Source organism: Aptenodytes patagonicus, chromosome 3, assembly GCF_965638725.1.
Source record: "Aptenodytes patagonicus chromosome 3, bAptPat1.pri.cur, whole genome shotgun sequence".
In the NCBI taxonomy this organism is placed as follows: domain Eukaryota; kingdom Metazoa; phylum Chordata; class Aves; order Sphenisciformes; family Spheniscidae; genus Aptenodytes; species Aptenodytes patagonicus.
Window position 1 is genome coordinate 67,407,303 of NC_134951.1, and position 15,246 is coordinate 67,422,548.

Genomic DNA, 15,246 nt, shown 5'->3' on the forward strand with positions numbered 1-15,246 from the left:
CCAATGTCATAAATCAGATGCTGCAAAAGCTAGAATATCTACTTTAAACAGACTATCCGGTACATTTTAATGAAAAGAAAACAAAATCATATAGAAAATTGTTTGGATAAAGTAATGGAGACAGAGATTTGTTTCTGACATTTCTTAAACAAACAAAAACCCAAAAGAACCACTTCTCAGGTTTAAAGTGGAATATGTGTATTTCTGGGAAAAAAAAAAAACAAACCAACCCAATATCCAAATTTCTGGCTTATTTCTTTTTTTAAACAACACACCTATTTTTCCCATCTTTCTCTGATGAACAAAATTTATTTAATAAAAAGGTAATGCTTGCTGGTAAGCACAGATCCTGCTGCAGTGAATTCTGTGCACAAAACAAGTCTGAAGCAGTTTCCTTGTGGAGTTCATGTGTGGCTGTCGACTAGCTTGAGTTCATTCCCCAAGAATAACTATAGAAAAGAACAGCAAGTTCTGCCTTAATGGAAACAAAACATAACACCATTTATCAGCCATACACAACATACGAAGGAGAGAAAAAGCAGAAGCTTGGCAGCAAGCTTGATTTTTTCACACCTTCCTTGAAAGGGCACCTGAAATCAAGACTGTCCTTAACTTGCATCACTATTGTTCTGAAATGAATAAAACTAATAGATCAGTCACAGCTAAACAATGACCACCATTTAAACGAACAACTTGCAGTACTATGGAATTTTGATACTGTCACTAGTATTCCAGCACATATATTTTAAAAGCAAAACAATACATGCTGTCACAAGTAGGCTGGTGTCTCCTGGTGTCCAGACTTACCTGTTTGTCTCCAATTTTAGCCTGCCCAGCTGGACACTCAGTGATCTGTGAGCAGCCTGGGAGTCATGGGATACCGTAGAGCTGAGTGTGCTTACACCTGAGGTAGCTACTGCATCTTCCATGACAATGCAAGGCTGTTGGATAGTTTGATTCTGAGGCTGTTCATCTTGATCTTCTTCAGCTTCTATATCATCTTGATCTGCTGTATCACTTTCAGATGCAAGACTAAAATGTGGCCTCAATTCTATTAGTAACATTAAAATATAAGCAAAAGAAAAATTATTAAAGATGTTAAACATTAAAACAAAAGCAGACCTAAGTGACTATTTACAGATCATCCTACAGCTTTGGTTAAACCGGACCTGAAATTTCTGTAGCAAGAGAACAGATGGTATTTTCTAAGGGTTTAAGACCACTCAGACCATAACAGCATCTTAGTTTATGCTTATTATTATTTAGCCTATCAAATGTTCAAAAGCTCTAAAAAACCAAACCTAAACAAAAAACCTGGATGAATAGGATTCCAGATTTGGCTAGCATTTCATGTCAAATTGTGCTGAAGTACTATGTGCAGAAGTACTTTCTTTTGCTTTATTCCATTCGCAGTGGTTTGTAATTTCTTATGTGTCTGACCTGAAATGTTTTATTAAACAAATAACCATTATTTCTCTTATATCCAGCTGTTCTTGTTGTTGCTATTCTGGCATATTTAGCATTCTCTCATTATAAGAATACCTTATTTACCAAAAAATTGTACCCAAAGATATAGAGAGGAAATAACAAACTGACCCCTTTCCTGACAATCAAAAGTGGCACACTTCCCTTCTACTTACCAGAGGGAACACTGCCTATTTTGTAATGATGTACATCCACAAAACGGCAGACACAAAGCTATATGTGTACTCTGGTTTCTGTTATTCCCTGTTTAAACTACCTACCAGAGCTTACTAGGTATGCAAGGATATGTACGCAAGATCTTATACTCCTACAAAACCTATTATTGCAACAACATCTGTTTGTTAATTCTAACCATTTAATATAAATCTTCCTTCCTTCCTTCCTTCAATTGTGGCTTTTTACTGCTGAGCACTCCCTTTAGTCTCCTCACCAAAACATACTTTTTTTCTGAATCACACTTGGTTTTTGTAGGGTTTTGTCCTTTCCGCTGAAGAACTAACAAGTACATTTCTCTTCTTTATAAAAGGGACATTCGTTCCTTGATCCATTTCGTCTCTTCATTTCAATGCTACATACCTTTTTCAAGGTTGAACATACTAAGATCAACAGAGCTGTGCTTCCTCTAAATTAAAGAAAGCAGATTTATTATATAGCAGTTACCCAACTATTGCTAGGCAAATATGTCTGAATTTGCTTTGCACTTCTGTATCACGCTAGTAAGAACAGAAGTTCATTTTGCCGTTGTTCACTACCAGGCACTATACCTATACAATATCTGCTTCGTACCACTCCTAAAACATCACATAACTTTTAGAAGTGTTAAGGCCAGAGATAAATCTTCACATCATTCATAGGGGAAAAAAAAAAAAAAGAAAGAAAAGAAAAAAAGTCAGACAAAGGCAAGGAGAAGCAATCAGAAGTAGGGCAAGGCAATTAGGGAGGGGCAGGTGATCGGTTCCTGAAAGCTACTAGGGCACAGAGGCTTTTGTTTAAGCTTGACCATGTACAATTAATACTGATACTGAGCTGTATGGCGAAAAGGAGTCTATTAAGGAGGAATTCTACAGTACTCCTATTATACAACAATAAAGTACATGCCTGTTAAAGGTGTTCGGCATTCTAATCAAAAGACAGATTTCCTTATGACTTGAAAGTAACACAGAAACCCTATTTATGCCTTGCTGGTTGTGCTGGGGATATGGAAAATACCAAGGAGAACAGGAAGAGCTGTAACTTTCGTTGGAATTTTCAGATCCCCTTGTTGATAATTTCAGACTTAACCCACTGCAGAAAACAGGTACATAAGTATTCTGACTTCAGACTTAAAGCATTAAATTGTATGATTTGAAAGTTTCACCATAATTCCAATGTAGGGAATGGTGGAATCACAAGCTTAGAAGTTAAGAAGCAGCAGAGAAACTAACTCCGGAAATAGATAGAGTAATAACAGAATGGGCTACAGTTTCTTCTACACAGACTCCTTCCCTCAGCTAAGTCACACATTCTGCTTCCACAACATTCAAAATACAATATTCAAACTGCAGGGACTGCAGATTTTTTTGTTTGTTTATTTTGTTTTGTTTTTTTTTTTGTTTGCTTTAGACAGCTTCTGACCAGGAGCCAGAGAGACTTTTGAGCGCTCCAAAAAGCACATTGTTAATCTGCACTTTGTAAAACACCTTCCAAAAATGGCATTCTGGCAAGCGGTCTGTCCTTTGGATTTCAAGAGGCAGCATTGTGCACCTCAAAAAAATTGGGCCCCAGAGCACCTTAGCCTACTACAGCTCACTGTGTTGCAGAATTGTTTAGATGATGCATCTTGGAAAGGTGCTTTCCGAAATAACTTGGACAATACACTGATTAGTTTTTGAGTTGCAAAACAGACAGTGAACAGGAAAAAGGCCACCGCTAGTTTCAAAATCTTAAGTGAAGCATCATAATCACAGCTCTAAAGCACGTTTAAAGAGATCAGCCAATAAATATTTGCCGAGTATTAAGAAATGACTCACCTGGGACCAGAATAGTAATAGCAGTCTGCACAGCTTTTCTGATTATGCTATCCAATGCAAACATCCAATGTGGCTTGATGTTATGATTTCGGAGAACTTTATTGACCTAGCAACAGAGAAGTCAGTTCAGATATTATATCCCCCCCCCAAATTTAAAACTGTAATATACGTTAGCATTATATTAAGTGTTTGAACTTATAGATGCTGTATCAAAGCAGGTGATTAAAACTATTTCATGTTGTCATTAAATGAAGGAAACAGCAACATTGCCAACTTCCACCATTTTATTACAAGTCATGCAGTATTTTGTATTTTTTAATCAAGTACTAGTTCTTGTGTTGAGATTTTTGACAACTGCGATACTGAAGTTTATTGAACCTTCATGGGTGTGGAGGGAAACTTAAAAAGAACGTGAGCAAGAAAAATACCAAGGACTATATCATGAAAGACTTGTAACTTAAGCTAATTAATCTTGGGGTTTTTTTGGCATCATTTTCGCTGCTTGCTCTGAGCAAAACTTATCTAATTTAAAGTACAATTGTAGGAAATATCAAAGAACTAATGTAATGCTGCTCCTTCTTCATTCAGAAAATAGTTAATTAACATTAGTTTAAATAGTCAGGGGGCTTCATTTGTATGCTGTGCCATTTTCTCTTTCCTTCTACTTTTTACTTTGTACAATGAGACAGTTTTCTACACGGGGTTGCTCCTAATTCCCTACAGGCCTGCTTTCAAACCGCTTTTAGCCATATTCCCAGGTGCCCCATGGATGCTCCATGCCACTTGCAAGAATGTCTCTACCTTGGGGGAATTGTTTTCCAACTCCTAAATGACAGAGAAGAAGCAGGGGGGGTTATAGTGCTACAATGAAACACCTAACCGCAGTAAGCAGCAATAGCGCGAAACAGACATGGTGCTGTTTTCCAGGCACGGAAGCAGTCCAAAGCAACAGGCTCTGTAGGAGTAGAACTCAAGAAGTTGCAGGAAGTTACAAACGTAACTGTACTTAGAAAATTATGAAGGTACTCAAAGCCTTATAAAAAAAGTAGCAGCTACTGCTTACTAAAGATACTTCAACTCAGGTCTTCCTAAAAAAGGGAGTAGTTTAATTCTCTCACATTGTGATAACCTCTCTGTAAAAAATGACTGAAGTTACACAAATTATGCCTTCAGAATGTATTTCAGAGTTAATAAATGTTATTAATCATATTATTATCACTGCCCCAAAGCAACAGTACTCAGCAATGCAGTAATTTATGTAGGTACCTGTACTGGGTTTCGCTGGGATGCAGTTAATTTTCTTCACAGCAGCCCATATGGTGCTATGTTTCAGACTGGTGACTAAAAGAGCCTTGATAACACACCCATGTTTTAGCTATTGCTGAGCAGAGCTTACACAGTGTCAAGGCCTTCTCTGTTTCTTACACTGCCCCACCAGCGAGTAGGTGGGGGGTGCACTAAAGGCTGGATGGGGACACAGCCAGGGCAGCGGACTTGAACTGACTGAAGAGATATTCCCTTCCATATAAGAGATATTCCCTTCTGTATAATATCATGCTTAGCAATAAAAGTAGAGGGGTAGTTTTTCCAAAGGAGCCATTGCTCAGGGACTGGCTGGGCATTAGTATACTGGTGGTGAGTGATTGCTTTTGCATCACTTGTGGGGTTTGGTTGTTTGTTTCCGCCGCCCGCCCCCCCCCCTCCACTTATTAAACAGTCTTTATCTTGACCCACAAGTTTTCTCACTTTTTGCCCTTCTGATTCCCTCCCCCATCCCGCTGGGAGGGAGTGAACGAGCGACTGGATAGGGGCTTTCCTGTACCTGCCAGCCAGGGTCAACCCACCACAGTACCTGTATCTCCTCAGTTCTGTTGCCAACGGCCACAAGATGGCACTTGGACACTGTACTTAGATTTGGAGAGCTGTCAGCAGCGCCAGGGGAGCCTGCCCTGTGCCTGACACCTGGACAGCAGCTGCCTAAGGGCCCCAAAGGCTTGCCCATGGCCTTCGAGGCAGCACAACTCCTGTTTGCAAGCACTTTGCACCTTCCCATACTGACACCTACCAAGACATTGACATGGCTAAGTGCAGCCTATTTAGTTACTGAAGAAGCACAATATAACTTTGTCAAGAACACAACAATCCACAGTAATGTGATTTAGCTATTTAGATTACAGCACAAAACTACTTTTTCTTGGTTGCTCCAATGAGGATATTGTGATTATTAAACCTTGTTACCTGAGATAACGTTATTAAGTCCTGAGAACAAGGGAACTACTTTCCCTCGCTTTTAGCAGTATCCCAGTCTCTGCAGCATGGGAGGCCTTGATACTGATCTGGATTTCAGTGTTCTACTATAGAAATCTAATGTATGTCCAAAAAATTAAGACTGGGGGCTTATAAAGCAAAGTTTTTATTTGAACTTTCTGTGGGTTATCCCTCTTAAATAATAGATAGATAGTAATGAAAGAGACATTTATCAGTTAAAAACCAGCAACTTGTAATGATGAAGCTAACAGAAGAGGGTAAAATTTTTATTGAAAAGAACGTGACTCAGGCAATTACCACCAACCGATGCCCAGCAACATCTCCATCAGAAAACTAACCCAGATATTTGTTCTTTTCCCCACTCAATTTTTTTCTTGACCTTGTATGTTTTGGTTTTTTTCTTCCAAGTGTCAAAACAGTAGAAGTATCAGGATAAGTAGAGAGCTGAAGTGTACTCGAAGTGAAGACTCAAAGAGAAAACTTTGCTTTGTGGAAACCTCTCTTTTACAGATTCATTTCACACATTAGGGTGGGGTTTTTTTTGTAAACAGCATCTAATTCTTGTCAGTGTAGTCTATGCAACAAACAGTTTACATGCTATGCAATCCTTCCTGACAGCTCTCTTACTTGTCAGAGTGCCCCAGGTTTAAATGTTAATAGAATCATCCACCTCAAATGCCTACTTGGATTGTCATTTCATTTTTACTACATGACTTCAGTCTGGACAAGTGATGCCCAGCACAGCTGCACCCTCCCATGTTGGCTATTCAGCTTAATCATTAAGCCTAATTGCTTGTGAACTAACATTTAAATACATAGCTTAAGAAGAAAAAACATTTGCTTTTGGTAAACTAGCTGTTTAAGAGGTATTCATGTGTGTGTTTGATTGCTCACTATAGGAAATCATAAATTTTGCATTAATTGTTGACAGAAAAGTAACCTATTTTTCTTCCTTCTTATCCTGCTTCTTATAAATTGAAATGAAAGTGTCTAGTTTGGCAGAAATCTGATGCTAACCAAAAATACTAGAATAAAAACTCAATATGATATTATAAGGTAGACAGACTACTATTGGGGTATAGAGTGGTTTAATGTATTAGTTATAAGAGAAGTCAAGTTCAAGAGATCTGCATTTATGTAGGATAAGCCTGACATACAGTGTTGGTCTTATTTAGCAGAAAACCCTCCAAAATGAGTTGTTGTTTTTTTAAAAAAGGCTTTCCTGCTTTAGTATTATGACATAACGTTTACACAACTATGCTGAACCTTCTCGATCTTTAATCAGCAAAATCTCAACAGTTGCGTTCAGAGTCTGTGTCCTGCCAAAGGATCACACGGCAACCCAACCAAGTCATGGCTGTGGGCTGAGTTTTTGTTATTACAGGTTCAAAGCCCTCAAATATTGTTTCAGTAACTCTGGATAGAAGCTAATGAAGTTCTGTTTGCTTCTGGCTTCTAGCTTTTTTTTTGGCAGTTTTGGTGCACAAAGTTCTTAGTAAAAATGACAACTTACAGCATCCTGAAAACCAAACAGCACGAGCTGCACTTGACTGATACCATGGCTGTCAAAGTCTAACTCCAGTTTCAGTTTTGAAAGAGTGGTTGCGATGATTTTACGATCAGTGGACCGTACAAACTCTCTGAGGCTGGAAACGAGCGTCGTGATGTGTTCCCATTTTAGCTTGGGTTCTTCGGCTCCCTGGTAGAAGAGAGAGGAAAAGAAATAGCTTTGATAGCCATCTTTTGAAACATACACCCAGAGGGACTTTAGCCAATAACATCAGTTGGCAATACGGATTTTCAGAAACTCTACTGCTACAGTTAAGGGAAAGGTGCAGCTGCAGGTCAGATAATGGTAGCAGCATAACTACAGCAGCACAGACTTCTACCGCTGAGCTCCCTGCTAATGCAGATTACTGGACAAGCAAGTAGCTGGTTTTGTTTTATATCAGTTGCTGAAGTATACGTGCACATTCTAGTCTGTATGTCTCATTGTACAGGAGTGAAAAGATATGAATAAATATGATGTGCACTGAATACTACAAATTACTCTTAGTTGCAAACAAACATGTACTTTGCAGTGCCTCTAATTTCAGAGTGCCTCTGAGAGACAACATGCGAACTCCCACAGTAGCATTTAAAAGAAGTGATTAGTCAAAGTTACATAGAAGGCTCAGAAAAAGACTAGTTCTTTCCTACATAATTTCCCTTGATATGGAACTTTTACACTTACCTATCCTTAGCACAGGTCTACAAATCTGTCACCTTTCTATTACAAATATTCATATGCCTATTTTTAAAAGCTTTTGTGTTTTTGCATGAGCTACCAAAGTAGCAAAAAGCTCAAAAGCATTCATCAGAATAACCACCATAAGTAACTAGGAAGTAGAGAACGGTACTTACTCTCTAAAGTAAAGTTATGTCAACTGAATACAAATTTCAATTCCAAATTTTAATTAAGCCAGAGATAGAAAACCATACTAGTTGTTCAACATGAAGTATTAGATGCTTGTTCTGAAGGAAGTGAAGTAATTATTTATATAGACTAAAGATATCTAACATTGATTTCCATAACAGAAGGACATACGGTGTTTGGTTCTGTTGTATTTGCCAGTTTTATGCCATGAATGTTACAGCTGGCCAGACATCAAGAACTCTGTTTGCCAATAACACTGAGGTTTTAACTATAGTTAATTAATTTTGATCAGAGAGAGAGAGAGAGACACTAAAAAAAAAAAGCTCTAGAGCAGTCAAACATTCCACTGACTAAAGCACCCATCTCTGAGATAAAAGACACTAGCCCCTGATCCTGATCCGCTTTGATTTGGACGATTGGCTATACTGAAGTGGATCCCTCACTCTGTCCTGCAGTAGCTGATCTCCTTTTTGTGTAAACAATTAAAAAGCCATTAGGGCAGATAGGTGGACACACAACGCACTGCAGCCCTGGATGAGAGGATCCAAGTCCATCCCCAGGCATGCTGGGGACAGGTCAACCAGTACGGCTCCCTAATAAGGAACAGTGACCTATTTTGGGAGGGTCATTCTCCTCCCCTAGCCCCCACACCCAATGACTTTGTTGAAATTGTTCTTATGAAAACCTTTTTGTGAAGGGAAAAGCACTGTCAAAGCCTAAATCCTGATGAGGCCTAACAAACGAGTCAGGCTTGCATCTATTGGTAACTTGCATTTAAGCAGGACATAACAAGAAGCCAACTCAACTTCCCTTAACTGCAGTTACTACCACTTTCTGATGGTTTGAGTAAGTTTCCTACTCTTTGACCACAGTCCCTCTCTCAAGGGAGAAAACGGTGTTTGGGAATCGAAGTTCTGCATCCTCTTGAAGGGCAGATAGTCCCATGCACGTATGCTTTGAACTCTTTGGCTCTACAACTCCGTGTCTCTGCTCCTATCTTGGGCTGTTCCAGCCCCAGCTGAGGAAGGCATGAAACACCAAGCACCCTCTCTGGATCTTGTGATTGAGTTTCAGCCTCTCACAATCACTGATTATTCCTTTCATACACACGCTAACAACTGAGTCTGTTATAGCAACACTCTAGCAAAGCACAGATCACAGGCATTTCTCTTACTGCCTTCTATTTTAACACTTTCTATAGTTACCAGGACAACTGTGGGTTCCTCCCTCCCCCACCAAGAGTTAGCAGCTCTTTTTATTGGTATGGCAGCAATTTCCAATTACATTAACTGTAGTACATGCATAAGAATCATATTGACTTGCATCAGTTTCTAAACAGTACATGAGTTCTAAACAGAAGATGAGTTGTCACATTCTATACAAATATGGTTTAGACCAGCAATACTTAACCTTGAGAATGAAGTGAGTCAATTAACTAACACACACATTACAAACAAGAACAAAAAATCATGTCATCCAATTACAGTGTTGCAACATTGAGCAGTGTGGTCAAGACCTGTAATTCATTCAGTGTCATCCTGAACTAATACATCATCATGAATCATCCCCACAAAGGAATGCCAAAAGGTCATTCTGCAATTATTTTGTTGTTTGCTGTAGCTCCCACTGTTACTCCATCTTCCCTTCCCTCCATATGCGCTCCCAACTGCTGTGAAGAATAGCTGCAATTTATTTTCTCCCTAGTCCCCTCTTTCCCCTTTTATGGCTGTTGGCTAGAAGGCAATGGTGTACTAGTCAGTCCCATTTTTTCTACGCAATAACCTAACATAAGGCCAGAGCAGGCCAAAAGACCTAAACCTTCCTCCGTCAAACCAGTCAGCCAGAAGACAGAACTCTGAAAGGGTGGCAAAGTAATCATCTCCTGGGGATGATCTATCTTAACATGAGTTGACCTGACAGCCTCAGTTAGTCCCATTTGAAAATCACTGGCAAAACATAGTATCATGAAAACATGTTTTTCTGTTGTCTGGCCAGCACTAATATCCAGGTATACATATAATATTTAGAAACAACAGAAAAGGCATATGTCATGCAGCATAAACAATTTTAAAGCCTATTTTTAATAGCCCAAATAAAACAATAAACTGTGAAAGTTTACATGGTGTATGCTTTTTAGTTTAATCAAACTTTATTTTTTAATTGCTTTACTATGTGTCATTTCAAAAGTTCCAGGTAATTGCAGGTAAGTCTTCAAATTGCATAAAATTTCTGCTGCCTTCTGAAATTACTTTACCTGAGCCAAAGCTTCCATCAAGTTCCTCACCACCTTCTCTTGGTCCTCAGTTAATATTCTGTGAAGGGTGGCTCTCCTTTCACTATCCTTCTTCAGCATGAAAAACCCAGAATCTTTCTCTTCAGGTGAAGGAGGTGCACTGTGATCCTCAAAATTTTCATCTGGGATGCTGAATGAAAGGCACTCAGTGAAAAGAAACTTTATAAAAACCACCCCAATGCACACATTCCTGATCTACTGTGTAACATAAATGCCAGATAGCTCTTTACCTCAGAAAAAGGGACCGGATTCCCTTCCCATCTTTTTCTCCACAGGATTTGGCTCTTGTTTTGAAAGAGAATGGATCAATTTTTAATTCTGTATCAGGTGAGACAGAACCATATTCACTGCTGCTACTTGTATCTTCCACCAGAACAGGGACAGGTAAGGATATACTCCGAAGATACTCTATTCGTATGGGAATATTCAGAAATTAGAGTGTAATAGTGCCATCACAGTTCTGAAGTGAAAAGGTTATTCTTTCAGAGGAAACAGAAGGAAAGACTCCAGTCTTCCCCCACACCAATACAAAGTATTAAAACAAAACTGACAAAAAACTCCTAAAGCTTATTCTTCTGGAATAGAGTTATCTTGCAGTTATGTTTTTATTCAAAAGCCTCCTGAGATACGGAAATGCTGGGCTTTTTGCAAGTTCACTTACAGAACTTCACCACTGGAGTGAACGTGCATCTCATATCACAAGTACACGCTTTCAGCAGTAGCAAAATGTTTCTACAGGGTAAGTCATCCAAGCACCTTCCAAGATCTTAATTTTATGTGTGTGTATAAATAGATATATTTATATATACACTATATATATAAGTATATATACTATAACACATATAAGATACATTTCTTTATCAGATAGTTTTGTACAAGTTTAATTAGTTCATAGTCTTTGATTAATAATAAACATGCATGTTAAGTTCGAACTTTTGTTTTTTAAATCCAGAGCACACATTGCTGCTGCAAGAAACTATTCATACCTATTTCACACGTGCACATTTCAAAATGTACTTTGATAGCAACTAAGCATGAAGGTAACTATGTGTTCGGGTCCCTCCCCACCCCCAGTTCATTTCCTGAAAGAGATGACTATCCTGTACCCAGGCCTAACAAGGGGTCTCAAATGCACTCCGCTTTTTTCAATTATAGAATTTAGCCTGATAAAAATCTATGTTATCTTTCTCTACAAACCTTGGCTCTATTGCTACTATAAAACAGCCATTTGGTTTCCTGTTCAGGTTTCCATTAAATGGCCCTATAACAACAATGCAGCTCTTCAAACCTGTATTACCCACATGCCTAGACAATTAAGCCATAGTCTGGTAGGATTACAAATAGTAGTTTAAATTTGCACAATGAATTAGAGGTTTCTAACAGAGAAAGGTCACTTATTTTCATAATTGTGTCCACTTCTCTTTGCAGCATTTTAGTGTGACAAATTATACCAGAAGAAGTGATAACTATAGTATCTACACAGTTATGTTTTGATAGAGAAGTATGTTAAAACTCACCATTTGTGTTAGCTGAAAGAACTGTGGAGAAAAGCAAAGAAAAAAAGAAAGTTAAATGTGCTGAAGTTAACTGAGAAAATAAGCATAGTCTAAAGGATAACTCTCTTCCCATTTTTATGGGCTATCTAGACTCTCCTGCCTGCAATCTCTAAAAGTGTAATTTACTGCGATTTAAAGTTAATTTTAACCTGCGGGGTGGAAACTACGTTAGAAGTGCTCATCCAGTGTCATCTCCTTTACCTGGTATTTTTATTTCTTTTGGGTATCATGCTAAAAATATACAGAGGATATTTTCAGATGTACGTATGCACACACATAGAATATGTCATTCATACTCTCAAAACTCCTTTGTTACTTTCCATAATTTAGAACACTACAGGAAATGAGTATGTGAAACAAAAATAATGCAGTGCATGCACATTTGCTATGGTAAAAAGATTATTTTGCTCATGTAGAAAAGCCCCCTGAGGCTCAATAGCATGTTCTAACCTTGCACAAAATGTACTCTGTGCAAACATTCTTTGAGTGAAAATATATGCAAATAAAAAAACCCCAAACCACAAACACAAAAGCTGCACAAAACCATAAACAGACTTTTAGAAACCTTATATTAGAAATATTTATATAATTCACCTCTGTGACAACATGGTAACGGAATTCTGCTACAACAGTGTTTTTGCAGCAAGCTGCTAGAACAGAAGGTTACAACTGAATGTTCACCTGGGATGGAGATCTGCTGTGTTCATCTTAAAGACAGCAGTTTCAGGAAACAGTATCATCGACAAGAGAAAAATTCCAGATTGAGTTTAGCAACACTTACCTGAGAGCTTTGATGGGGACTTTCTTTTTTTGCTCGAAACCTTCAAGAATTCATCTATAAGCAGCTCATGAGCAAAAGCTCGTTTATCAGGATCTGGTTCAAAGCAACGCAATATGAAAGCCTTGGCTTCTGCAGACATGGATTCAGGAATCTCTGGGTGTATTTTAAACATTCCCACCTGAGACAAATAAAGGGAGAAACAATGGTCTACACTGTTCTTTTCCCAAACACTAAGTAGCATTAAAAAAGTGTTTAGATAATAAAAGCGGTATATTGTTCTCAAGTTTTGAATTTATCTTTCTGTAACTAGTTTATTAATTCAGAGAGAAAAAAAACTATTACAAACTGTATAAAGAATGACATTAAAACCCCCACAATTGCAAGTAGAGGCTCTCGCAAAGCAGAAAACTGCTGCTTTTCTCAGTTTTTTGGGGTTTTTTGTTTGGTTTGGTTTTTTTTTTTTAAAACACCCAGGCTGCTGAATAGCTGCTATTGCTCCATTACCCTCTTCAAAACTACACAGCACTCCCACTCAAATTGAATCAGCTCATTCTTCGTAACATCCTCACTAACCAAGCATTTCCTTTATCTTCTTTTCCTGCAATCTCTAATTCTAGGTTCTCCAACACAGTCATAAGATTTCCTGTGTTTACAAATACTGGTCTGAGTTGTACAAGGAAGATGTCTGACCTTAAACATAGCTGCTTGTGGTTCTCCCAGTTCATAAAAAGGGGGCTTCCCTGTAGCCATCTCAATGATTGTGCATCCCAAAGACCAGATGTCTGCAGCCTTCCCATAGCCACGTGGTCCTTTGTCTATGATTTCTGGTGCCATATACTGAAGGGTGCCTGTTTAAAACATACTCATTTTTTTATTTAGGTGCACTAATGATGCAAATAGATAGCTAAAGGACAAGAGGAACAAAAATCACTGGGGAGTAAGCAATATCGGGACAGTTAAGAAAAATACTCTTTATTATTCAAAATTCAAAAATTTCCATATGCATTCTACATAAATCTCAAAATACTATTAAAAATATTACTTGTACTAAAAGCATCTGATATCATCTACTGATCTGATGATACCGCTTTTTCAAAGTCAATGACAATTATTAAGAGGTTTCAATGAGCTTTGGATCAGACATAATTTTCATTTACTGTATTACAGATTAAGATTAAAATAAGGAAGATCACTCTGAATTGCACCCAGAGAGGAAAAGGAAGTGAAACCTGAAATCTGAACCTAAACCAGCAGGTGATATGAACACTTTTTCTGAAGGAAGGGAATCAACCCGATACATCATTCTGCATTCTGTTCCATTTAGAGCAGAAATGGAAGAGCAGAGGATGGAATTATAATAACAGTCACTTCTCATTTTGCATAATTGTTTAATGCAGTGCCACTGCATGATTTAACATCCAAATCAAATTATCAAGCAGAATGAGGATCAAGTTAATGGCAGGCTCTGTAGGATAAGCAATTCTGGAGATGAAGCCAGGATGTCCAAGCCAGTCATGAAAGAAAAAAAAAAAGTTAGCCTTCGATCAGCAAGATGAAAAAGCCACGCACACAGAAGAGACAGACTCAAATACAACATAGGAAAGACACAGCTCTTCTGTGGTAGAGGACTTTCCTGTCTCAAGTGGAACTCCAAAACAGCATTCTCTTTGAACAGTGCATACAAGTACAGCGTATAGCTTAAGATTAGGTATACAAAAAATTATTCTTGCAGCGACCTTTTATATTGATTCAAAGTCAATGGAAGTTCAGCAGCTGTGCATTCTGACCCGACATGCACAGTTCGAGGGAGGAAAGAGTCTCCCCTCTGGGAACATACCAGTGAAAGTTTCAGTACATGGGTTGATTCCTGCAAGTCTCTTTGAAGTTCCAAAGTCCGAAATCTTTAACACTCCGCTATATGTGTTGATAAGCACGTTATCACCCTGAGGAACAGAACATTCAGAGCAATTATTTTTCTCTGCTGACTCTTCATCTAAGACTTCTTGCATAGCCTGTTTCCACAATGCACTCTTTAGTAACAATTACTTCCTAAGGCTCTTAAGAGGGGAGATGAAAGAAGAATCAATAGTGTTCCTGCTTTATGTAATCCCATTATCAGAAACTTCATCTCAAAGTGAACTTCCCCTACTACAGGAATTCAGTTAAAGAATACTAAGAGAGGGGAAAAAGGCTTGCCTTTTTTTTTTTTTTTTTTTTTTTTAAAAGGGAACTTTTTCATCTGCAATCTCCTTGGAAAAGAACCTGCTAATATCCCATCCACAATCTTCTTTACTTCTAGTAAGCTTTTCTGAAAGTTCGATCATGTCATTGAAAACAGAAATAAAAATATCCACTTTATCACATCCTAAGTGGCTACATGTCAATTCTTCTAAAATAAAAAAAAACCCAAACATATTTTGTTGGTGCAAATCCAAATC

The 15,246-nt window shown here is 38.2% G+C and overlaps 1 protein-coding gene across 1 annotated transcript in view; it reads right to left on the reverse strand.

The window, feature by feature from the left end:
• Positions 1–15,246, reverse strand: part of MAP3K5 (mitogen-activated protein kinase kinase kinase 5) — a 108,600-nt gene that overhangs the window by 5,687 nt on the left and 87,667 nt on the right. Inside the window, exons 18-26 of the mRNA XM_076333668.1 lie at positions 14,646–14,751; positions 13,499–13,656; positions 12,809–12,986; positions 11,989–12,009; positions 10,702–10,879; positions 10,433–10,601; positions 7,276–7,461; positions 3,495–3,600; positions 808–1,051 (exon numbers count right to left, since the gene is read on the reverse strand). Of these exons, the coding sequence (XP_076189783.1) occupies positions 808–1,051; positions 3,495–3,600; positions 7,276–7,461; positions 10,433–10,601; positions 10,702–10,879; positions 11,989–12,009; positions 12,809–12,986; positions 13,499–13,656; positions 14,646–14,751 (1,346 nt within the window). The remainder of the gene's footprint in view (positions 1–807; positions 1,052–3,494; positions 3,601–7,275; positions 7,462–10,432; positions 10,602–10,701; positions 10,880–11,988; positions 12,010–12,808; positions 12,987–13,498; positions 13,657–14,645; positions 14,752–15,246) is intronic.